We start from the raw sequence: 26,306 nt of genomic DNA, 5'->3' as shown, positions 1-26,306 counted from the left end.
CCGGCGGCATTACAATGCTGCCCCATTTATTTCAATGGCGAGCAGCGGTGGAGGAGCGGTAAACACCGCTCCTTCACCGCTCCAATGAAGCTGCTGACAGGACTTTTTTCTGACGTCCTGCCAGCGCACCGCTGTAGTGTGAAAGCCCTCAGGGCTTTCACACTGCACACAATGGTGCAGCTTCTTTAGGGCGGGTTGCATGCGCTATTTATAACGCTATAGCGCCTGCAAAACGCCCTGGTGTGAAAGGGGTCTTAATGACCCTGTGTACATGGACTGATAAGATAACATAGAGGAAAATTCAGGGGCAGCTGAAAAAAAAAAACTGCTCCCAAATGTCCATTAACAAGCAGAAAGCAAAAAGGATTTAGTTCTAATAAGTTTTTAAAGCTTTTTTTTTTTTTAGGATGGTTTTTGTCACTTGCCACTTCAACACAATTTTTTCCAGCCTGTATAGTTTCCCCAGTCCCTGTAGACAGCAGGAGTAATATGTTCCCTGGAAGAAAGCACTCAAATTGCAGAGGCAATGATGTAGTAATGGTCTCATAGCTTTCTGTAGTGATAGATCACCATGAATGTCAGTAGCTCATCACATGCTATAAACTTTGCTCATGTTATGTCTGCATCTGAAGGGAATAGTTTATGTGGATTTGTATATAGTGTACCAGCAGTTGAATTAAATGTAATCTGAACACTCCAGTGCTGTTTCCAGATGTCACTGTTAATCCAATACTAGCATTTTTTTATTTCTGATGTAGATTCTGTTTCTTTTCAGTCTTCTTAGGAAATGTCACTTTATTGCCATCCTGTATCCTATTCATTTTCCATAAGTAGATTGTCACCTTCCATGTGTGCTGCCATCATGTACCCTAGTGTTGCATTTTATCCTTTTTATGTTTACTCCATTGTGTGTGTGTTATTGACATTGCTCCATCTTTCCCTGCCTTCATCTCAGTGTTCCCTACCATCCAGACGCTCTCAGCACACAGATGATAGTGCCCTTTTAGTGGTAAGAACCCTGCATGGAATTATCTGCCACCTAAAGCATGGCACATTACCGCTTGAAATCCTTTGTAGTGTAGTGCATGTTAAAGAGCATAAACCGGGACTTTTCCTTGTTAGGTGAGTGGCATGTGAGACGTGTCACAAATGGACATTTTCTAGCTGCACAAAAATATCCAGTAACTAAATAACGCTTCATGATTTCACAGCACTGCTTGTGATGGTTCACAGATTGATAAGAGCAGGTCTAGCAAGCTTCTACTTCTGTGTTGTGTTGGATGTTAAAAAGCATGTCTTTACAGTCTCTGCTTCAGAAACTGTAACATCACCTCCAGTGCAGGTAGAGCAATTTTTTTATTTCTATTAGTACACGCAAACCATCATTGATTTTGTATGTCCCATTCAATAAATATTGGAGATAGGGCTGTAGATTGATTTAACCATCATGATGAAATTGTATGATGCATGATGGAACTGTAGTGTAAATAAACTTAATGTAAAATCTTCATCTTTGCATGCTTGTAATACCCAATTATTCGCTTAGATCGCTAGATGAAATAATGGGGCTGCAGTACCTGTGGGTTGGGCTTCCCACATTTCAGACAAGGTTGTTGTATGGGCCATCACTTGAGTACTGGAAATATCATTCCTAAGTTACTGTTACAAAATCTAAACCACTTTATGGCATTAAAATATTTTTCATGGTGGCTTGTGCACGAGGAAAATATACAAGCATGCTTACCTAATGCCTCATGCTGATAGTCCTGGTTTATGCTCTGGGTAGACTAGATTTGCTTCTTAGCAAACCATGATTGAGTTTGATTTTGGGCCACTTTTGCATTGGGATAGGTTTACAGGACTATAAAATTCTATTGTAACCTCATAATCTAAATTTGATTGTGTCCGCTGCATTAAAAGAATATTAATGTTTCCACAGTTGAGCTCCCTTGTGCTGTGACCGTTACATACAGCCAAGTCAATTCTTTCAGTTCAAAACTTTTTTTTCTATTTTGTAAGGGTTGTAATCCCTGTCAGGTTTTTTTTTTTTTTTTTCTCATTTGTCAGATTTCTCTTCACTTCCTGTTCCATATCCAAAACAGGGAGTGAGGAAAGCCCTCTAAATTGTATGAAATTGGGCTTGTCACCAGAACTGCATTCCGCATTGAAAGATTTTCCCTTCTACTCCTTTTCTTGGTGATAACACAAAACTTGGGAGTTTTTTACTGTCAGTGGTACAGGTAAATGGAACAAATGGAGAGGAAGATTTTCCTAATATGGACACAGACAGCAATAAAATAACCTGACGGGAGTTCTAATCTCTCTTCTCTCTATCCAAAACAAAAAAAAAATTTAGTCACAAAGGAAAACTTTTTTTTTTTTTCCTGACACTGTAGAACTGATATGGTACTGTTTCCTGCTCCCCTTTTTTCTTTTTCTTTTTTTGACATTTTATTATTTTCGAAAAAAAGGTAAAGTTACAAACCTGAGCCTCTGGTCATCCCCTGGCTCAAGATAGTACAATAACACACATGAACTAAAACAATAGATGGTGAACCTAAAGTAAAAAAGAGAACACGCCACCCTTGCTACTCATAGAACTCAGAGAATCCCCAGACTTCTAGGGCCAGTAAAAAAAAAAAGGGAACAATGTTTCCTGAGGAAAATATCCTCTCTCCGCTACCCTATGGACTGAGACCGCAAAAAACTGAACCATGGGGACCATAAAATTAACAAAGCATACATAAGGCCTCATTCACACCTGAGCGTAGCACTTTCAGGCAGAAAGTCGTGCGATTTTTTTTTATTTTTTTTTTTTTTTTTTTTTTTTTTTTTTCAGATCAAAAGGTCACCAATGTAAAAAAAACAGAAAAACGCCAAAATCTGCCTAAAAAAAAGTTCCAGAACTTGTTTGAGGACCACACAGAGGCAGGTCTTTAAAGGAGACTGGTAGTAGCCTCTGAGTCATGTTAGTGTACTATAGTGGCATCTGAGTCCAACCAGATGTCCCACACTTTGTGAAACTGCTGCATATTTCTATAGTAGTATGTGTTTTCATAAAGTTGATTGTGGGCATTTATGTAAAGTTCTGGAAATGTAGCTCATCATAGTCTCCTTATAAATATTATGCTACTGTATATCTTCAGATCGCAAGATGTTGCTACTGCTTGTTTTTAGTAGTTTATTACAGATTCTGCAAAACATTGAAGCTAAATTTAGACTAGAAACGGGTTGCATCATTGCATCTATTTTAGATATGTTTTGTACCCCTTTTAACCACTTAAGCCCCTGAAGAATTTACCCCCTTCCTGACCAGAGCACTTTTTGTGATTCGGTACTGCGTCTCTTTAACTGACAATTGCGTGGTCGTGCGACGTGGCTCCCAAACAAAATTGACATCCATATTTTTCCCCACAAATAGAGCTTTCTTTTGGTGGTATTTGATTACCTCTGCGTTTTTTCTTTTTTGTGCTATAAACAAAACAAATTGTGACAATTTTAAAATAACGCACAATTTTTTACTATAATAAATATCTCCAAAAAATGTATATAAACATTTTTCCCTCAGTTTAGGCCGATGGGTATTCTACATATTTTTGGTAAAAAAAATCGCAATAAGTTTGGTTTGCTCAAAAGTTGTAGCATCTACAAAATAGGGCATAGTTTTTATGGGATTTTTATTGATAAATTTTTTTTTAGTAGTAATGGCGGCAATCAGCCATTTTTGTCACACTTTTTTTCTGCGACATTATGGTGAACGCATCAGACAATTTTGACACATTTTTGGGACCATAGGCATTAATACAGCCATCAATGCTAAAAAAATTGCATTGATTACTGTAAAAATGTCACTGGCAGTGAAGGGATTAACCACTAGGTGGCGCTGTAGTTATGTGTGTCCTAGGGAGTGATTCTGTCTGTGGGGGCATGGGCTGTGTGTTACACGACACTGATCACCACTCCCGATTACAGGGAGAGCTGATCAGTGACACTAGGCAGAATGGGGAGATGCTTGTTTACATTAGCATCTCCCTGTTCGTCCTCACCGTGAGACGATCGCAGGTATGCCCATGGACATCAAGTCCACGGGACCCTAGATGGCAGTCACAGAGCTCCCGGCGGGCAACATACAGTTACATTAATCTGTCTGTACGTGCCCTTCTGCCGCAGTATATCTGCGTGAGGCGGTCGGGAAGTGGTTAATAAAATGTTCATAAAGTGGCTGTAAAGGTAGAAGATTTTTTTACCTTTATACATTCTCCGCATTTAGGTAAAAAATCTTTTGTGTCCTGCTCTCCCACCAGCCATTGGCTCCTGCTACTGTCAATCACAGCCTGTGAGGAGAGAACAGGGGGTGGGTCCATGCCATGCTGTATATAGGGACACATACAGCACGGCTCAGCATTAAGCCTGCATGAGTGTCTTGGCAGGGGGGGAGGAGCCAGAAGCACATTGGCAGGGACCCCAGAAGAGGAGGGTCGATGCTCCTGCAAAACAATTGCACAGAGCAAGTATGTATGATGCGTTTAAAAAAAATAAATAAAAATAATGGTTCGAAATTCACTTTAAACATGACAGGTAGAATGTTGTATTGCTTTGCTGTAAAATATCTACTTTCCAACACAAGTCTTTCAAAAGAGGTAGATTTTACTCAAATGTTCACTGGCTCATTCACACCACCCATGTTGCAGTAACACGCAATAATGAAGAATGTTACCACACCCATCACATGTTAGTGCTTAAGGTTGCCCTACCTTACGTTGAAATGTGCTGCATCTGACAAAATGGTGATGTCTGAGTTTTTTTTGACCGTCTAGGTATGTAGGTAGCTCTTTTATTTTAATTTGGTGCGTTTAAACCTGAACTAGAACTCCCAGAAAACTATATTGCATGCCTACATTGGTCCAGGTTGGCAGAATGGAAGTATGCATAGCTCATATCTGGGGAAGCTGATAATCACTGTAGTAATTGTGCTACTATTGTGCTACTATTGTGATAGTTGTGATCGTCATGGGTCCTGCTAGGGTTCTGTGTGAGCCGGTTCCCAGTTTGCACACTGAACATAGGGGGGTCACTTGCTCAACGCTGTCACCATTCATAGAATGCCTTGTATTTTTATTTATTTTTTCAATTAATAAAACGTGTTCTCTAGGCATGGATGAGGTAAAAGCCGTCATGAAATTAACTCTGCTTGTTCAAACGGAGAATACTTTATATTCATTGAAAAAATGGCAAACTTAGAATGGTGTCAGTGCTGAGCGAATGACCCCTTGTGGTTAGTGTATAGAGGGGAAGTGGCTTGCACAGACCCCAAGCAGAACCCAGAATATTACAGCTATTACTTTAGTAGCACCACCATTTCAGCTTCCTCAGTAGCCCATCAGGTATGAGATGTACATACATGCAATTCAGATAATTCCCAAAGTTAAAGGGGTTCTGCACTCATAATAATATATTTGCCCATTCTGTTGCCTCTAGACCGTACATTTGATAATGCCACATGTTGTTTTTTTTTTTTTTTTTTATTAATCTACCTTTTGTAATTCGTAGTTTATTTTCCTCCCCTGCGGCGATGGGCGGTCTCTTGCGGGGATCAGCATCATTTCCTGCTGAAGCCCGCACTGTCTCCTGGGATCTCGTCCAAGTAATCCCAGGAGACATTGCGGCTAATGCACCCGGAATCTCGCGAGATTTCGGCTAATACACCCTAAATCTCGCGTGATTTCGGGTATTACAGACGAAATTTGTAATAGGAAATGATGCTGATCCCCGCAAGAGACCGCCCATCGCCGCAGGGGAGGAAAATAAAAAACTACGAATTACAAAAGGTAGATTAATTTAAAAAAAAAACATGTGGCATTATCAAATGTACGGTCTAGAGGCAACAGAATGGGCAAATATATTATGAGTGCAGAACCCCTTTAAGTTCCAATGCAACGCCCATAGTGAACAAGTCTGGGCTCATTAAATGTAACTGATGCTTTTTTTATTTTTATTTTTGCATTTTAAGTTTTCGTACGTAAAAACATTTTGACCTGTCCTGTCTACATTGCATGTATTTTTTTTTTCCATTTTTTTTTTTTTTATGTAATTCATGGATTCTAGTGATATGTCAGATCCACTACACACTGTTTTCTTGTCTTGCAATCAGTGTGTCTTTAGCTTGTTTATTTCCATTGTACTATTTTTCAGGTTTGTTTCAGCACATTGAACCAGTTCTACCCATACAGAGATGCTTTGCATTTGACGTTTCCATAAAAAATTCTTTATTTTGTAGCTGTTTAAGAGAGTAAACCAAAAGCATCACTGTAGTCAGAGTAGTGTTGTCCATGCATAATACAAAATCTGTTTTGAAAAAAATGCATACTTATAGTCCTAAACATCCTTATAGTAATTATTTTTCCCTTCTTGAAGGTTAGACACTTGTGTGTAAGGCTCCCTTTTGTGTTTGCACATGGTGGGAGTAGTGATGTGGTGTGTTGTGTGCACCGCATAACATGGTGGGTGTAAACGATCACCTTGTAAAACAAGTTATTCAGTTTAAAATTGAAATGAAAGAGAAAACATTTTTTGAATAGTTATATAAAAAAAAAAAATTCCACACGCCCTCTGTTCTCAGCTGTATAAGAGCTGGGGGAAGAGATGCAGCAGCACACTAAGCTTCTCAGTGAATGGCTGTGCAATGGGGGCTTGTCAGGACAAGTCTGATCATTGGAGGAGAGTACACTTCCCAGCATAGCTAGAGAACTGACCACGGCGTGTTCTGCTTAGTGTTGTAAGCTTTTAATAGGAAAGCAGAAGGACTGGCAGGAACACCAGGGATTTCAGATAAAGGACGCAATACAAGGAGAACAGGATACTTTCTCATACAAGTACATGGTACAACAGGCAAATATCAGGAATAGAAGTGTTGGGGTAACAAACGCTTTACGTAAAACCTGAAGTGCATAAAGGGTTCAGGAGTGCGCAACACACAGGTTGAAGGGTTCAGGAGTTCGCTACGCATCACCCCTCACTCTCATATACGAAGAGAAAAGTGGATAACCACAAACCAAAATGCTACATAAAACTCCAGCTTTTTTTATTCTGTCACTTAAAATAAAGTCCTAAACCTCAGCTTTTTAGAGAAGCTTGGTAACATATTTCACACCACCGGGGGCTTAGGCCCCTTTCACACATGCGGACGATATGTCCGTATTTCATCCATCCGTTTGCGGATGGAATACGGACATACATTCATCCCTATGGGATAGCGGGTGTCTGCGGATAAGCATCCGCAGACACCCGATTTCGTCCGCCTCCGCAACAGTCCGATTCTGCAGACGGAGGAAAATCCTATTTTTCTATCCGTCTGCAGAGCGGATCGGACGAACATGGACAGACGGTCCGTGCTTGTCCGATCCCCATAGAGGAGAGCGGAGATCTGACAGGGCGGTCCCTGCACAGTGTGCGGAGACCGCCCTGTCCGCAGCCGGCTCAGCGGGGACAACGGAGCGATCCCCGCTGAGCGAGCGGATCTTCACGGGGCGGATCATTACTGATCCGCCCCGTGTGAAAGAGGCCTTACCCATAACATGTCTGGTGGCGTAATACATGTTAATAGTCTTCTCTGTGGAATTGTGATGTCTGTGATTGATTTTGATTTTTATGTGAAGTTCTGGTGTGCGATTATCCACTTGTCTCTTAAATCTATGGTCACGAGCTGATCCTACACACAGGTGTGTAAGAGGGGCTTCGTACAGTTAAACGCCAACAGTTTCCAGACTTTTAAAGTGGTGACCGGTGAGCACAGGGCCAGCTTGTATGTGCTAGAAATTGTAAATGTGTTTTTTAGATTGTTGAAAGGTTTCTTCTCATAGTATACAATGGGTCTTGATTTGCCTTTCCTTTTATAGGTTTGAGGTACCCATGTACACATATGTGGCAATCCTGCTATGTGTTTCATGGCATGTGAAATGGAAATCCTTCTGAGCTTATTAGACATTACAAAGGTTACACTTAAGTTTCTTTAATAGTAGGGTGGACTATGTAATGATACAAAGCAACCATTGATCAAACTAATGATTATCCTAATCGTACAGGACACAGACTTGATATTCATAGGCTCTGCGATATCCCCAAGCAGTGAATAAGGACGATTTGCAACAACGCCAACAGTACTGTGCCAACATGCCCATTAATAACGAGTATTAACAAACCCAACTCAGAGTGCTACTTATAGATTTGTGTGGTCAATAACTGTATTAGCAGACGATTAGGCTTCCACATGATAGAATGTTTAAAAGGTAGGAAGAGAGGAACAGGTTGCCACATTCCAAATCTGGACAGCAGAGGCATAATGTTGAAATGGACAAAGGCTTGATCATCTCAGACACTGTGATATAAGCTAGTGCTTTCAGATGATTGGACAATTGCAGATCTTTTGAGGACACCCCCCCCCCCCTTGGTGTCCCCCTAAAATCCTACCCCATTCCCTGAATCAAGTTTTTTTAAGCAAACTTTTTTTAGCAAATTGTTTTAGCAAGCAAAACAGAGTAGCACAGGAACAAAGGAGAGGGTGGCCTGTGTTCTGTATTGTACTCCAAGATATAAAATTAACAGGCAAGGCAAAATTCCTTAATCTTAATTTTTTTTCATACATCATGGGACACAGAGTTGGGCTAAAATTCATTACCTACTGGGTTATACTTCATCTCCAGGTGAATGGACACTGGCAGACCAAAGGTCTTTAGACAGGAAGTGATCCCCTATATAACCACTCCCATACAGGAAGTACTTCAGTTTTTTTACCAGTGTCTGCAAGGGGGTTGGCACGGTTGAGCTCTCAGTGCTTCTGGGGTCTCTAGTCCCACAAACGTTTCTTAAATTAATCAAGGGATTGACCGATCTGATCCATTTGACACAGCCCTTATATGCTTAGATAAATGGTACCCGAGCCTCACAAAGACTCAAGATCCTGCAAGGTTTTGCCTGTAATACTGCCTCCAGACGCTTGGCCCTGAGAAGTGCGCCAAGGCATTCATGCAGGGTGCTGTACAGGTCCAAGGGAGTGGACCCTAAATATGAAAAAGGTACCCAGTCCTTGGAGATCCTCAAGTGACAGGAACCCGCCGTGAAGGGTGAAGATTGGGCTTAGTTTCTAAGGTGCACCATTTCGCCTTGGCTCGCCATGGGGCATATGCTGCTGGGCCTAGCAGTTTGTTTGGCCATGGCACACGTGGCTTCGCCGGACATGCACTGTAGCCTTTATTTAGGCGTGCAAAGATTTATGTCCTACGCGAATACAGCCACACCCATTCCCCGTGACCTCGCACATGCATGCGCATGCATGTACAGAACGTTCCGGCGCACAGCCAGCTTATTTAAGCTTTGTATGCCAAGAATGCTGTGCTTCTGGAAGGCAGCTGTGGGAAACAGAGCAGGCTCTGAACCAACCATTTGCAGCAGTTAATTTCTCCTTATATTAAATTATAGTGTAGCGCTATATAAAATGAATTTAAACCACTTAGTGATGTGACAATAATATGTAAGTATCAAGATTACATAACATACAAGAGTGCTTGCCCAAACTACCCAACAATTGCATGAACAATAAAAAATAGTGAAAAAATTATAATGAACCCAAAAAAATTGAAATGTGAAAACAGTCCAAAGAATTTGTTATTCAATTCAATTAAGTCCAATCCACACGTGAGAGGGAAAGAGCCATCCACCTTCGTCCTATGAAGACCACATGCAGGCACCCCGTGGCATATCCGTCACCAAATGAGATGTAGGCTTACCAGATAGAATGGATCCAAACGAATATACATTCGAAGGATCAATCAAAACTTCAGAATACTCTCATATAGAGTTGTCCAACGTAAAAAGGCTCTCCTGGAAATTCTCAATCAAATATTCAAACGATGGGAAAATCTTCCACTTTACACCTCAACGCCCATTATAGAACTCATACAGGAAGAAAATGAGGGCCACAATAGTGTAAATCCGTTTTAAAAAATTTAATAAAATAAGTAATGAACTTACATGGATCCAAATGAATAAAGCGCTTTTATCATAAAAACAGAGCTGCAGTAGGAGTCCCAATTTCTCCTTGCCTGGGTCACGTGAGTCACCAGGTGTTGCTTGGCAGGCTAAAGGTGCTTAGCAGGATTGTTGCCACGGGCTTGGTGAGCCATATTAAAGGGTCTCCCTTTTGAGGTGTGTTAATACTACACCCAGGTACTCTTTTTGTGACTGGCAAATATCTTCAAAAAAGAGGAGTGGGACTAGCACTACAGGGAAGGGCACACCTATGTCATCAGTAGTTCCTAAAGAACCTAGTCGTATCCCTAGTGTTACATCCCCTGAAAGACCAGAGGCTTTCGGGCAGTTTGATCCTCTCCGTCTATCTGGTATTGTGCCTATAGTCATTGCTGCTCCTTCACCCTTTATCACCAAGGATGAACTGTCCTTGGCCCTAGCCGGATTAGTGCACAGGATTGCTGGCCTGATGGCCTCCATCCCGCAGAGTGGCAAGAAGTGCGACAGATCCCCCTCCCCGGAGTTGTCTAGTTTGGTGCAGACTTTTGTGGCTTAAGAACTGGTCGGTCGAGCTTCCTTATAAAGAGTTATTGGCAGGTTTCCCTTTTCAGGGACTGCTTCCTCAAGTGTCTCAGCGCCAAGGCAGTTACGCCGCCAGTAGGGTGCAAGGGCCAGGGGCAAGCCGCAAGGCCTGGTCCAGAAAAAGCCCTGGGTCCAAAACTGTTCTAAACCCAGCACCAAGCCCTCCTTTTGAGAGGACACCCCCACTCTAGCGGATGGGGTGAAGGCTGCTGCACTTTTCTGACATTTTGGAGAATAGTTCAAGACGAGTGAATTGTCTCAACTATATCCCGCAGTTGCAAGCTGGAGTTTCTGCGGGAGGTTAACCCCCAAAGGTTTTTCAGCATTCCCTCAGATTTTCCAAAAAGAGACTTATTGTTTCAAGCGCTACATCATTTAGTGCATCAAGGAGTGATTGTACAAGTTCCTGTATCCGAAAGAGTGAACCTATTTTAAGCTTCAAAAAACCAAACATGAACACACAGCCCATTTTTGGACCCAAGATTCATGAACCAGTATTTACTAATGCGGTCCTTTTAGGATGCAGTCTGTCCGCTCAATTGTAGCCTCACTCCGGATGGGAGACTCTTTAGCCTCCTTCGATATGAAAGACTCATATCTACACATACCTATCTTTCGGCCTCATCAGAGGTTCCTGTGATTTGCCGTAGAGGAATGTAATTTTCTGTTTGTGGCTCTACCCTTCTGGCTTGCTACAGCTCCCTGGGTGTTCACAAAGGTCCTAGCACCAGTACTGGGTCTTTTAAGGGCCCAAAGGATCCTGGTGCTCCTGTATCTGGATGACGTCCCACTCAGAGATCACTCATTACAGGCTCTAGAACAGTGGTATTTGAAAAGCTTAGATCATAAATACCGAAAGGTCAGCCTTGAAACCAGCTCAAAGTCTAAAGTATTTTGGACTGATCCTAGATATGTTCCAAGCACGAGCATTCTTGCCATCCACAAGGATCTGTGCCCTGAAGGTTCAGGTGCGTCAGATAAGAGGCACCAGACAACCCTCCATTCGGCTCTATATGCGTCTTCTAGGGAGGATGGCAGCCTCCGGGGTATTGCCCTATGTCCAGTTCCATTCCAGGCCTTTACAAAAAGACATCTTGTTGAATAGAACAGGAGAGGACAAGCCCTGGATTATCCAATGTTCTTATCTCCTCTGGCTCAAGCCTGAACTGGTGGTTGCAGGATTAGAACCTGCTAATAGGAAAATCCTTCCTCCCTGGTAACTTGAGTACCAACTACAGATGCCTGTTTCTCAGTCTGGGGAACTACCCTAGAAGGGCTCACAGCTCAGGGGTAATGGTCAAGGACAGAACAGATCCTGCCAATCAATGTCCTGGAATTACGGGCAGTACAACTGGCACTACAGTCCTGGATGGTGGAGCATCAGAACTTCCCTATCGGGGGTTCAGTCCAACAATGCCACTGCAGTGGCCTATATAAACCACCAAGGTGGTACCAGGAGTCGTTCAGCTCTGAAGGAGTTGAGCCACATACTAGCTTGGCAGAGGGACATGTGCTGATTTTTATCAGCAGTCCATATCCCAAGAGTAGAGAACTGGAAGATAGATTATCTCAGTTGCCAGCAGATCTGCCTGGGGGAATGGTCCCTACACCCAGGGGTGTTCCCAGAAAATTGCCAATGTTGGAGATGGGCAGAGGTCGACCTACTGGCATCCAGGTTCAACAAAAAGCTACAGCAGTTTGTATCCTGAACAAAGAGATCCTCTGGCAATCGGAGCAGATGCTCTGGTAGCTCCATGGAGCCAGTACTCCCCTGGTTTATGCTTTCCCTCCAATCCCTCTCCTTCCACATTTGTTGTGAAGGATTCAGAGAGAGGGGATTCCAGTCATTCTGGTGGCAGCAGCCTTGCCTAGAAGGCCCTGGTTCCCAGAGATTGAGAGACTGACAATAGACGGGCCATGGACGCTTCCACGTCGCCCCGATCTACTGTCTCAAGATCCTATATTCCACCCCAATTGACGACATGGCTATTGAAGCCAGGGTGGTAAAGGACCGTGGCATCTCGGGACCAGTGGTGTCTAACCTAGTGAATGCTAGAAAAGCTGTCATTAGGAAGATCTATCACAAGGTCTGGAAGACTTGTATTGCTTGGTGTGGAGCCAAAAAATGGCATCCTCAGAAATGCATGATTGGGAGAATCCTCTTTTACCGTCAGCTGTAGAAATCAATTTTGCTTTGAGTACAATCAGAGGTCAAGTTTTGGTCCTATCAGTATTCTTCCAAAGGCCTTTAGCATCCCATTCACTGGTCCGAACCTTTATACAGGAGGGAATTGCTTGCTTGCTTCCCACCATTAGTTCACCTATGTCCTTGGGACTTGTACTTGGTTCTGTCTGTTAGAGAAACGACCATTTGAGCATGTCAAGGGAATTCCATTAAACTTGCTTTCACTCAAGCTAGCCTTCCTGATGGCCATTGCCTCGGCTAGAAGGCTTAGTTTGTCGGCCCTTTCTTGCAGGGAAGCGTACTTGATCCTTCACCACGACAGGGTCGAGTTATAACCTGTTCGATCCTTTTTGCTGAAACTGGTGTTGGCCTTTCATTTAAGTCAGAACATTATTTTGTCACCTTTTTTCTCAGCCTCGTTCAGTGAAAGAGAAACTACTGCATTCTTTGAACGTTGTCTGGGCAGTCAAGGTTTATTTGCCTAGATCTGTGGAGATCCAAGGATCAGACTCCTTTTTTGATTTACCAAAAGGACCCAAGAAGGGGCAGGCAGTGCCTACGTACACAAAATTTTATCAAGTGGATGTTCAAGCAGCTGAGGATTTGGCTTTCGACCACAGTGTACTGCGGGCTTCCGTATAAGGCCTGATGGCTATTGTTTGGCAGGGTGTCTTCCTCCTCTCAAGGCTATTGCTCTGGGACATCCCAGTAGGTAATAAATATTAGCCGAACTCTGTGTCCCATGATGTATGAAAAAAGAAAATAGGATTTTTTTCGTCATAATTACCTGTAAAATCTTTTTCTTTGAGTACATCATGGGACATAGAGGTCCCTCCCCTCTTTTTTGAGGATTCGGTGCTTGCTACAAAACTAAATTCCTGTATGCGAGCGGTTATATAGGGGATTACTTCCTGTCTAAAGACCTTTGGTCTACCAGTTTCCATTCATCTGGAGATGAAGTATAACCCAGTAGGTAATGAATATTGGCCTAACTCCGTATCCTATGATTTATTAAAAAGGATTTTACAGGTAAGTATGACACAAAAATCCTATTTTTTTGCTTGTGCTGTAAGATGATGGACCTTATCTAATTTTTAGCTTAAAGGAGAAGCCCAGCCAAAGCTCATTTGGCTGTACTTCTATGGCTCACAGGAGTGCAACTTGTTGGACCCATACCCATACTTTGTTGTTAATTAGTTTATTTACTTTCCTCAGTCAACTTTAGCAGAACTTCAACCAGGAATGCGTTTTTAATTGAGTAACCTTTTTCAAACTTGGCACAAAAATTTAACCATTTAGAACTTAGTTGCAGATGGATGACCAGGTGTTGTAATACAACACAGGTCATACACTTTACCTGGACTTTCACCTAGAGCCCCTTTTAAGGTACTCCATTGCTTCCTCTCACCTTATTTGAAAAACTTCAGTACAGGACGGTCACAACTCATGTTATTCCTTCATGGGCACACTTTCCTCATTTCCATACTCAGTGAGTACCCCACAGGGAAATACTCTCACTAATAGCAATGGTGAAAACCAGGTACAAGGGAAAGCCCAGATTAACATTCTCTCTGCCGAAGGCTTGCAAAACACGTGGACTGCACAGAGTAACAATGCTTCCCTTGTATCGGAGCAGGACGCTATTTTAACACCAGTCTTTGCATAAGAGTCTTGCTCTATCTCAGGCATGTAATAAATGGCCTACCTGACAAAGGCAGATTTTTTTACAACTGTGTCCCAATTCCTCGGACAACCAGTAGCCTTAATAGAGCCATCACTTTCCATGGCTCAAAAGTTCCAGACTCCTTCTCCAACCCAAACATCCCTACATGTGTAGATGCTCGATATTTCTGTTCTAGGGGAATGAGAAGAGTAGGCTGCAGATTTCTCACCCCCAGGCTCCTATACAGCTGATGTTATGGATTCACGCAGTATGTGGATTGTGGGCATGCTCACATCTGCTGTGTGCAAAAGCCTCGGCATTGCCTAGTTTGATCCTCTATATTAAAGTGCCATTTTGGATACTTGGAGAAAGACATTCTCCGTTCATGAACAAAAAAAATTTGCCAATCTTTAAAGTTTGGAGCAATGCAGAAAAGATTTTAATCCCTCCGAGAATCATTGTCGTACTCACAAAAAGGTCCTGGTAGTAGACTCCCTTCTGTTTCAGTCTTAAACATCCTACTGTAACTATAGAAGATGTTCATTCGTTCAAAGGTAATGCTGGCAGACAGTTTAAGGTGCTCTTAAAGGCTCTTTACTCTCACAGGCCTGGCTCTGCAACCAGCTATTGCTGCAATTCCTATTTGCTATAGTGCTGCAAATTGGACTAGGACAAAGTATAAGCCACAGGATCCTGTATTTCAGGACTGTACCTTGACTGAGCAGTTACAGCAGTTATCTTTGCTGTTGTATGTGGACACCCTAGAACAGGGGGTTCTTAACCTGGGGCCTTGGATCCCTAAGTGTTCCATGGAAGGGTATCAGGGTGTCCACGATAGATAAAAAACTAATACCCCATAACAGGGCTCTAGGGAGACTGCAACCTTCACACACGTCCTAAGCGCAGGCCTTCCTAATTATATAAAAACTAATATTTATATTCTATACATACAGCCCTTCCCTTTTGTCCAATCAATGGTTTCCTATTGAAAGTTTCATAATCTTATTCAAGGCAAGCTAGAATAACCTCCTTATTGAAATAAACTAGATACCAAGACCGAGCAGGAAGGAAATGCATAACGTAGGTTTCCTGAGCATTCCAACATGTCTCTGTTGCCCAGATTTAAAAGGCGGCCATCTGTTCCTTGGTACATACCCTTTCAAAGTTCTATCAGGTGGAAGTCTAATCTTCTGCTAAAATAGCTTTTGGTAGCAAGGATCATCAGAATTCTGAGTTGGGTTTGCTTACCCTTGTTGTTGGGCATATTGGCTCAGTTCTGTTGGCCTTGTTGTTGTCCACCCTTCTTATTCATTACTTGGGGACATTCTAGGGTCTAATGAATGTCAAGCCTGTGTCTTGTACTGTACGCTTAAGATAAAAGGAATTCTGACTTACCTGAAAATTCCTTATATTTGGAGTACAGTACATGACACAGGACACCCTCACCTGTTCCTGTGTTAGGCTGAGTTCACACTGGCATTAAGAGCAGGTATTTGAGAGGCGTTAAAATGGCCCCTCAAGCACCTATGCATAGGATACAATAGGCCGCACATAGTGCTGTTCACACTAAGCGTTGGCACCGCTTCGCTTCAAAATTGAAGCCTCATTTTGAGTCAGAAGGCCCTTGAAGCCTTTCAACGCCTCCCACTCAAGTCTATGGTAACACCTCGCAAATGCACTGGCAGGCAGTTGTGGAGCATTCAGATTCATTCATTTACTGTAATGAAATAGGCATTTATGGACCAGTTTTGATGCTCATCAAATGCCCTTACTGTGCTTTGCTTGCTAAAAAAAACAAACTGAGGACTCGCAGAATGGGGTAAGGGTTATAGAGGGATGCCAAGGTGGCATAGCCACAAAAGCTTTGGGTGGTATACGCTATTGCTTACCATGCATCTACCTTTTGTGCACAATCAACATAATTATGCAAGCTAAAATAACGTGGACATATATAGATGGGGTAATCTGATCATTGCACCGTGAACAATCAAAAACTGCTATAATCTTTCTTTCTTGATATGCACAGTCACAATTTATTGTACTTTGGAAAGTCTTACCGCTAATGGCTGTCAAGTAGAAATAGTGCTTGCTCTCTTTTTACGTCTGTTTAGTGTAAATAAATTAGACCGTTTTTAATATGTTTTTTCTCTAGTGACACCTGTCTCATGCAGTTCACTAATATGATTTTGTGCTCCATACTCTGGGAGAATATTGTAAAATGCCATTGAATATGCTTGTATCATGCAATCTTTCCCTATCTATGGCAGGATCTAGTTTCAGTTAAAGCAGTAAATGTGTACAAATTCTTTCATTTTTAAGCAAGCTGCGGTGCTCCCGATTATTAAAACATTGTTATTATGGCGGGGATTCCTTCCAAATTGTAGGTCAGTGCAAAACATGACAAGCTCAAGTTGTGTAGCATATGTTGTAGGACGTTTACACTATAGTATGTATTGACTGTTTATGGCAAAGTTTACCATGTATTGTATGTATGCTTTAAACAGCCATTCTCTTTGTTGTACAATACATGTGTAAGCCTGTATTGTCTTGCATTGCTAAACATGTTCTCATCGCAATGTGCTTGTGCTTCTGAATGGCAGCTTCATTAATGGCGGTAAACTCTGTTGCTTTACATTGTGTTCATCATTGCTTCTGAGTTTGGCTTCCTGCTCTGTATTAAATTTGCATGCAGTTGGCTGGTGTCTTGAGATGCAGCTGTAAAAAAAGAGCAACCACCCATTGTGATTTGTGAGGACAAATGTTTGGCCAATCTTCTGGTTCACTTCTGTCTTGGCTGTCTTATTTCCATCTTTCTTTCTTCTATCTTCTCTCCCTGCTGCTGGCAGAATGGCTTTGAGCCACACTTTGTCTTTGAGATTGACTGTAACACCAATACCATAAAAAGGAGGCCAGGAAGCCACATCCAGGTGAATAAAGCATGCTGGTTAATGCTGTTTTGGTATATCAAAATTGAATTTCTCAGTCTTTTTTTTTTTTTTTTTACTTTACCATGGCTAAGGGACATAACTGCTGTCTATGCTCCTTTCAGAAATATTAATATGCTGTGTCCACTGTGTGACAACATCTGTGCTACTCGAACCTTCTCTTGTTGTCATTGTACACCAGGAATTTTCTAAAATTCGAAGAGTGTTTTTTTTTATTTTATTTTTTTAGTATACTTCTAAAAGTGAAATCTTAACATTTATCAAGCCTATGGCCCTGAATCTTTGCATGACTTAAAAAGATAAAAATTGATCTTCATAAACACTCCTGTTCTTTACAGGAGATTTCTTTTGATGTGTCTGCATTTTGGACTTTATTAAGCTATTTCTGCGTGTCTGTTAAAAATAAATCTAAACATACATATTTTGTGTGTGAGCAATTGAAGTCATCACACTTCATAATGTTTTTATTTTTTTATGTTCCTGTTTCTACAGCTGTTGTTGCTCTTGATGGTGTGAACTTTTTTCTTCTTTAAGCTTTTGTAATGTTTTGTTTTCAGAGTGATGAGAGGTCATCAGTAACTCCTGTATCACCCTCCTTGCAAACAAGTGAGTGAAGTATTCACTTTTATTTTTTTTTTATCTACTTTTACGTATTATTTTTCACATTTTATTAGCCAGTGATTTATATTTCTAGTTTTTAGTTGTGTGTGTGTGAACATGTTATCTTAGTCAATGTGTCAAAGTGAGGACTGCAAAAAATATAGCCAACAAGCTGGCACATTGTCTATAGTGGCTTAAAATATTACTGAACAGGCCAGTCGTCTATTCCAATTTTTGTTTAATAAATCTACATTTGGCTCTGCAGTACATTTGTCCTCACCAGCAACTGTCTTGCCATACCGAAACTCACCTCAGCGCCCTGAAAGTTTCTTATTCAGAGCTGCAGTTCGAGAGGATGTTAAAAGAAGTGAGTGGCAAATCCTGTTCCTAGTTGCTCCGTTTGGCTGTTTTTGTGTGTAACAGCCTGATGCTTAATTTATTTCTGACAGGTAACACACCACCTTCAGCTACTCCGAGTGACAGCCTAAACTCTGGATCTAGTCAATGCGCTACATTTCAGCAAGAGGAGCAGGAAATAACAGATCAGCTCAAGAAGGTTTGTACCCAGCCCTGCATACTTTGTTTCAACCATTAAAATTTCTTGGCTAAAATTATCTATTAAAGGGCAGCTGAACCCAGATTTTTTATTTTTTTTTTATAAATCAAGAAGGGGGATGAATGTCACTGCTTGAGGAACCATGGTTGAGAAGGGCTTCTGTAGTTGGTACTGATAATTGCGCGACACAGCTTAGCTTTTCCTATTGAACACTTTTAAAAAAAAAAAAAAAAAATTATTTTCCACTTTTTCTCTTAGAACATAGAGTCACGGTTAAAGTTGTCACTTCCTAATGACCTGGGAGCAGCTCTGACAGATGGGGTGGTTTTGTGTCATCTAGCCAACCATGTTCGGCCAAGATCTGTGCCTAGCATACACGTTCCCTCACCGGCTGTTGTAAGTAATTTATTTGTTTTGTGTTAATAATAATAATTGTTTAAAAGCCAGCTGTGACACCACTGGTTTGTTTCCAATAGCCCAAGCTTACTATGGCAAAATGCAGGAGAAATGTGGAAAACTTCCTGGAAGCCTGCAAGAAAATTGGTGTCCCACAGGTAAGATGCACTGCTTCGAGCAACTTTACATACTACTAGATACTATTCACTTATATATTGTCTCGTGTGTGTAAGTCTTCTACACAAAATTTCATTCTGTTCTTATATAAGATGACTGTTTCATGTCTGTGAAAAGCTTGCATGTCGTTTCTTTGCAATGGTAGTCTTAAAGCGGTAGTAAGGTTCACATTGCGTTTACCTACAGGTAAGCTTATGATAAAGCTTACCTGTAGGTAAAATTAATATCTCCTAAATGTACACAGTTTAGGAGATGTTCACTCTCTTGGCAGTCGGTGACGTCCTGTGCCGTGGTCGGGACTCCCACGCACATGCACGGTAATGACGACGTGGTGGCTCAGCCAATCAAGCTGCCAAAGCCCGCAAATCCAGAAGGAAGATTGGGTGAAGATTAGTTGTGACAGCACACTGCTAGAGGGCTTTGTTCTAAGGTAAGTATTTCATAATGTGCTAGTATGCACATTTTGTCATGGCCATGGTTTACTACCACTTTAAGAAAAAATTAAATGTGCTTTGCACGTGGTAACTATCCTCCTTGCTGCTATGCTTATGAGTTTTTTTTTATGTTTTTAATAATCCATTTACTTTAATACAAATCCCTGTTGAACTTTCATGACACTTGTTGTTGGGTTTCTGCTCATAGAATTCACTGTTCAGTAGACTCTAATTTTTGACAGCCTGCTGTCTCAAACAATTCCTTTGTCACACAGTACTGCGGATCTGTCTAGCCATATTGTAATTGCTTAATGATTTGCATTGAGGATTCCCCAGTATATAATGATGTCACTGTATACTGTACATAGTTGGGCCAGACAAGAGCAGTCTTTGTTTATTGCATAGCAAAATAAATCACTAAATACTAGGATATGGTTATCTAGTCGTAGAAAGGAAGTTTCATTGTAGCATTATTTTTTCCACAGTGACTAATTAAACTTGCATTATGTAAACAGAATTTTGATTGGGAACTATATAGAATAGTAGAATATTTTGTGTAGCATGAAAGCAATTGATACAGTAATGGTAGTACAATATTGTTGATCGTCAGATACTGGTAAGGGATATGCATACTATTTATTTAACTATACAGTAACTGTTCTTTTTGGATTCATTAACATCTTTCTTTGTTGTTTTTCTAATGAAACAAAAAGAGAGTTTGACAAACCAAGAATATTACTGCTTGTTTTATTACCTTTTCTGTCTTTCTCTCTTGTCAGGGTTCTAGTATCTGCAGTGATGTGACTCTAACTGCATGGTTGTGTTTGCATGACTGACTCTGCATTTCTATTTTTCCCTTCCTGCTTGCCCCCCGGACAGGACAAAGTTTGTCTCCCTTCAGACATTCTTCAGCTAAAGCTCTGCAACGTTAAGGGGACTCTGGAAAGTCTCCTCTCCTTTGGAGAAGGCTCACAAGCACCTACTCTTTCTTTCCACCTCCTGGGCTTTGGGGTTTTTTACTGCACCCTTATGCTTCTCCTCTACCTGCTCTATCGCTGGCTTCTTACCTTCTGGACACAGGCATGAAGATGCAGGGGAACCAGCGTACTAACCTTTGTTGGGGTGGGTGTGATCATGATGCGCCCATTCAGTTCCTCCACAATTCGTAGTTCTATAAAGCACAATCCAGTGTTAAGCTTCGGCTATCCAATAATCTTGCTGCCACCCAAGCCAAAAGTGCAAAACAGTATGACCTCTACAACTGTGATTTACTGGTGAATGTTCAGGCTAGAAATAACGGTTTAGTTCTATCCATTTTTCTTATGGTTTATTTTGTAGTAAGCTGCCTTTTTCAGCTGTGGAGTACCAAATGTGGCAAAAAGCCCACTAATCCATGGATAAACAACTTGATTACTGTTGGCTTGCTTCAACTCTTGTCTCTGCCAATAGCTGGACTTGGTTTTTTTTTTTTCTTTTTTTTTTTTTCTTCCAGCTTCAAAGACCATCAAATATATTCTGTTCAGGCAAATGAAAACGGTTTACTCCAGGTCATTGGTTTACATGCACATTGGTTGTCTGATACCAGTCCAGTGTATTTGAGTAATAACACAGTTTAAACAAGATGTGAGTGCTTTTTAAAATTGGATCACATACTTGCAAAGCTTAGACTTGCTAGAAAAACATTGGATTTTCCTTGACTAGCTATTGGATATCGGTTTACCCAACTTCAGGCCTTGTGCACATGGTACACACCAGGTAGGCTGTAAAATGAGTGAAGGTATGTACCTTCCTGAAACCTGTGTGCTGCTCCCCAGTCACTGCATGTATCCCACATTCAGGTGTGTAGACTACCTATTTCCCCACCACATTCTTTTGGTTCCACTTTCCAGCTAGTATATCACTACAGAACTTATGAGATCAGGAAGCTGTAGTAGGTATTGAGTTCACGTGTACATTCATTGGCTGGGGAGTGGTGAGTTTTGTGTCGTCTTAACATGCACACGGTGTATTCACTCCTTCTTTTCTTTTTTTTTTTTATATATATCCAACCATGAGTGAAGATGTGTGTTGCGTTTAATGGTCACAGCACAGAGGATCCCATTTTTTTTAGCAAGGTTATGGTTTTACTGTGGCCATACTGCTGCTGTGTAAGCGTTATTTTTTTTCGGTTTGCGATAATAAAAAAAAAATGTGCGCAACAGCCCTTATGGATTTCTAACTAGCTGCCTGCACCCTGAATGATCTAAAGGTGTATAAATGGTCTGCTCTGAAAACTATCTAAAAAATCTATACAAATGTGATGAACCGTTGCAATAAAAATATCCATCTAAAATGTGTAAAAAGAAAAAAGTGACAATAACTTGCCCAAAACAGCTCATATGTTGCACACAATTTTACAAAATATTTAAAGTCCAAAAGTATAAATAGTCCCAAGTGAAGAAAAAATAAATCCCCAGTAGTGCAAAATCACACTTCTTCAATGAAAGTTTGCTCCAAGTGTAAAGAAACAATCCCCCACCTTTCCCTAGAGGGGTAGATGTTCATCTCCAGAAATTGACCCTCACCAATCCTTATACTCCTCCCAGACAGCATTGAATCTCATATTGGCTGAGGCCAGTCAGAAGTGCCTTTATTGGTTTTATCTAATGTGTGCATTTTTAATAGTTTTATTAAAGTGTATTTTGATGGTGGGCACTATGGGTTGCTTCTGTTTTTGAGCTTGAAAGATGGATAATCCTTTGAGTAAATTTCATCAAGTAATGTGTTTGTGAAGCTGGTTCTTGTGGTTCCTCTGCATGTACAAGATGGAACAGATTGAAGATGTTTTTAAAGTCCTGGTGCCTGCCAACATGCTAAGTTGACCTTTGTGGTGAGGGTGAAAGGATAAGTTCACTTTTTAAACATATTTCATGTTCCAAAATCTGCACCTTCTCCCCACTCCCCTCCCTGTGATCTCTCTGATTCCACTGTCACAATTTAAAAACAGTGCGGCCGTGCAGGGCCCTGCCCACATGGTTGCATCATTCATTCAGTGTCCTGTGAATCAAAAGACTAAAAGTACCATCAGCCATTGCAGCTGACGGCTTGTAGTTCTGAATGAACTGAGAGGGTGTTGGTGAGCATCCTCATAATTCATTGATCTTTCTGCTATCAAGTAACTCCCTACCCATATCAGAGGTACAGGCAGACGGCTATCCTGAGAGCAGGAGTTGTACATTGCCGCTGTTAATTGCTGATCGCAAAAGCAATGCTCCGCAGGAGCCTTAGACTAAAAATCATCAATGCTCCTTTATTTTATTTTTTATTTTTGTTTTTTTTTTCCACCTGGAAAAAAAATATATGCATTTTATTTATTTTTTTCAAAAGGTGAGCTTAGTCTTTCATTTTTGCCGGTGAGCATTTACCCACTAAGGGAAGGCGGAGGGTTGTGCGGCTTCAATTGGGGCAAACGTTCATTGAAGAAGCATGATTTTGTACTACTATTTTACTATACTACACAGTTACTATACTGTGTTTATTTTCACTTGGGGCTATTAATACTTTTGGTCTTCATTTGAATATTTTTACAATTTGTGTGCAACATATGAGCAGTTTTGGGTAACATAAGTTGATTTTGGTTATTGCCACTTTTATACACATTTTATGGACATTCTATGAGATTTGTATAGATTTTTATGTTTTCAGACCAGCACATTTATACACATTTATACACAATTGTTTTTGTTTGTGTGTTTCACAAATGTGCATTATACCCAACTTCAGAATTTCAAAGCCAGTGACGCGCAGTTCGTTTCAATGATGCATGTAAGAAAGTGTCAGGAGGAGGAGAACCCAATTACAGTATGTTAACTGTCAGTCATGTGATCAGCATCTCCTGGAAGTACAGATTGTTCTCTGCAGTACAATGCAGAATATACTCCATAGAACAAAGCAAGCTTTACACAGCAGCCTGCATTTTATAAATACCAAAGAGTAAGCAGGGTTTTGGTTTGTGAACACTGTGTATTTTTTAAAGCAGAACTTTACTCACCTTAAAGTGTTACAAAACCCACAACCGTAAAATCAGTCTGTATATGCAGCATAGCATGCTTGTTATACTCACTGTGGAACTTAAGGGGTTAATCCTCTGCATTGTGTAAAAAGGCCATTTTATTCTTTATGCACTGTATCTGGAAATGGCCAACTAACACAGGCTGGGTAGCTGACCTGTACATGCTCAGTTGTGTCTTTTATGCTGGAGAAAACATATGCTTGTTCTCAGAGCTAGTCAAGTCGCATGATATTGACATCACACATGTGGGCATGTATACAGGCTGTAGTGGAAATCTCTTCCTACCTGAACTCTCAGCACTGGAGACACTGTGCAGCTTATCATTTAACCATGGTATACAGCTCATCCAAAAAGGTATTTAGTGGCAGTGGGGGGCCCAGATGAATTATTTTTTATATTACTGGGCTTAGTAACACTTCCCAGCGATGCGCCATCCAGGGACTCCCCGCCGGACGCTGGCATGTTTGAGTGGCCTGCTTTAGGGTCTCGATCGGCAGCCGCTGTTATTGGCCATGCCGAGATTACGTCACTCCCCCGCATGCATGGGAGTTCCATCGGCTTTGGCATTGCTAAATTCGTGCATTGAGCTGCACGTGCGCAGCTTACTGTACAGGGGCTGACAGGCAGGCAGGTAACTTTAATGCAAAAGAGACAAAGCATGTCTCTTCTGCATTGAAAATCCTGCCTATCCGCCCACTTTCATTTCCTAGCATAAAGTTCCACTTTAAGCAACTAGTGTGTGAAATTGATACCCTTTAACATCATTCATATTCAGTCCTCTGTTTAAAAGACACCTGTCATGAGTGATGCTTAAAGTAAGGTCAATAATCTTTTTGAAAATACTTGCAGCCTGGCTGTCATACTGATCCACGTTCTAAAATACTGTGCCACCTACCCAAAAACAAATATTCAGATAAGAACTTTAAACATTGTTCTTGCTTTATTAACTGCATGTTATCAAATTATTTTAATTAAGGGCAACATAACCAGGAAACTAGAATTTTTTTTGTGGCAAAAATAGATGGTGGGCATTAGCAAACCAGAAATTGTATCTGGTTACTGAGCGCAAGCTTTCTTATGCATTTCTTTAAATTTTATTAGTTAAAAAGAAAAAAAATCAGTATGTTGTTTCATTCACATAAAATTCAAGCTCTTAACAAAGGGACCAATTCATCATGAGCTGAATTTTAGCTGGCCTAAATTTGAGCATTTGCAAAAAATGCTTTGGTTGTGTGCAACAATTTTGTCATACAGTAGAAGTATTCTCATGATGATACATGGCAAACTGATTGTATATCCTGGCTTTCTACAACACAGCAATATGTTTAGAGGGCTACATAGAAGAAACTTTGAGCAAATGGTATAAAAGCTTAGAAATTACATGAATCTGATCTCCTTATGTACCTAAAGTTTTGTATGCTAAAACTGCATAGAAATGACGCTGATGAAAAAATATTTAAATAGAGCTCACAATATTTATTTCAGGTACTTTATATAGAGCTGTCAATTTACACAGCGCTTTACATATACGTTGTACATTCACATCAGTCCCTACCCTCAAGGAGCTTACAACCTAAGGTTCCTAACACACATTCATACATATACTAGGGCCAATTTAGACAGGATCCAATTAACCTACCAGCATGTCTTTAGAGTGTCGGAGGAAACCGGAGTACCTGGAGGAAACCCATGCAGGCACAGGGAGAACGTGCAAACTCCAGCCAGATGGTGTCGTGGACGGGATTCGAACCACTGACCCTTTTTGCTGCTAGGTGAAAGTGCTAACCACTACACCACTGTGCTGCCCAATATGTTAAATATAGATGAGCCTTTTTCCCCTACGCAATGCTAAACTCCAGGTTTACTTTGTTTGCTCAAGCTTGGCCTAAGCAAACTATTGAAATTAAAAGTAAACCTGATTTTGTTTTTAATGCTGCGCTAGTTTAGAGTTCACTTGATGTGCAAAAAAAAAAGCAACAATATGGCTGCCTCCTACAGTGTCATGCAGCGTTAGGGCAGATATGCTAAAGCACATCCATTTAATAAATAAGTATAGCAGCACCAACAGTAAACTTGAGTGCATTTTACTTATAGTGGTATTTTATTCACTCTTCAAAAGTTCTGCGTAGAATAAAATAGATTTGATTTTACGAGTTACTTGAGAATAGAAGTCATAAGCTTGCATACATACAATTTAACAAGACTTCAACACAAAAATGGCCAGTACCTTGGGGATGAATTTACAGGATTGTGTGTGCCTTACATACAATCCTGTAAACATATATACATACACTGTCAGATTTTGTTCATCTGTTGGTGAAAAAAAGGGGGGCAAGAGGAATGTTGTGTTGGGCCTAGCTAAATGCCAATTTTCAGTTGCACTCTTTTTATAGTATGTAGCTGCAGGTACAGTTTGATGTGATGGAAAACTAACTTCAAAATGGATATCTGAACGTGTGTGTGGCCGGAATTATTACTACTGCAGTATACTGACCTGTAACTAGGTTCAATGTCCAGTCTTGGCAGAGAGACCTAGAGCATAGTCTGTTAGTAGACAGCAAGGAGCTATGGAGAATGCAGAGCACTGGTATATAATGTTCTGTTTTGCCAATTGCACTTTGTTTTTCAGTTTAACTTTTCTAAATAAATTTTGCAATAGACTTCACGAGTCGCTTCCATCTTTTCTTCCAGCTC

General features: G+C 40.9%; 1 protein-coding gene across 11 annotated transcripts in view; it reads left to right on the top strand.

The window, feature by feature from the left end:
• The window catches only part of LRCH3 (leucine rich repeats and calponin homology domain containing 3), a 151,216-nt gene that overhangs the window by 123,327 nt on the left and 1,583 nt on the right, over positions 1-26,306 (top strand). For 3 of the 11 annotated variants that reach the window (XM_077487687.1, XM_077487683.1, XM_077487682.1), the window contains 8 exons: positions 956-1,009; positions 17,300-17,380; positions 17,956-18,004; positions 18,264-18,365; positions 18,448-18,554; positions 18,813-18,950; positions 19,031-19,108; positions 20,441-26,272. In XM_077487687.1, coding sequence (XP_077343813.1) covers positions 956-1,009; positions 17,300-17,380; positions 17,956-18,004; positions 18,264-18,365; positions 18,448-18,554; positions 18,813-18,950; positions 19,031-19,108; positions 20,441-20,647 — 816 coding nt within the window. In that variant the 3' untranslated portion in view covers positions 20,648-26,272. Of the gene's footprint in view, positions 1-955; positions 1,010-17,299; positions 17,381-17,955; positions 18,005-18,263; positions 18,366-18,447; positions 18,555-18,812; positions 18,951-19,030; positions 19,109-20,440; positions 26,273-26,306 lie in introns of those variants that run through there. The other 8 variants (XM_077487691.1, XM_077487685.1, XM_077487684.1 and 5 more) reach the window with 4 other exon arrangements.

This window comes from Lithobates pipiens, unplaced genomic scaffold, assembly GCF_037356315.1.
Source record: "Lithobates pipiens isolate NorthernLeopardFrog02 unplaced genomic scaffold, aLitPip1_a1.2 Scaffold_18, whole genome shotgun sequence".
Lineage (NCBI taxonomy): Eukaryota > Metazoa > Chordata > Amphibia > Anura > Ranidae > Lithobates > Lithobates pipiens.
This window is presented reverse-complemented; position numbering and strand designations above follow the sequence as displayed.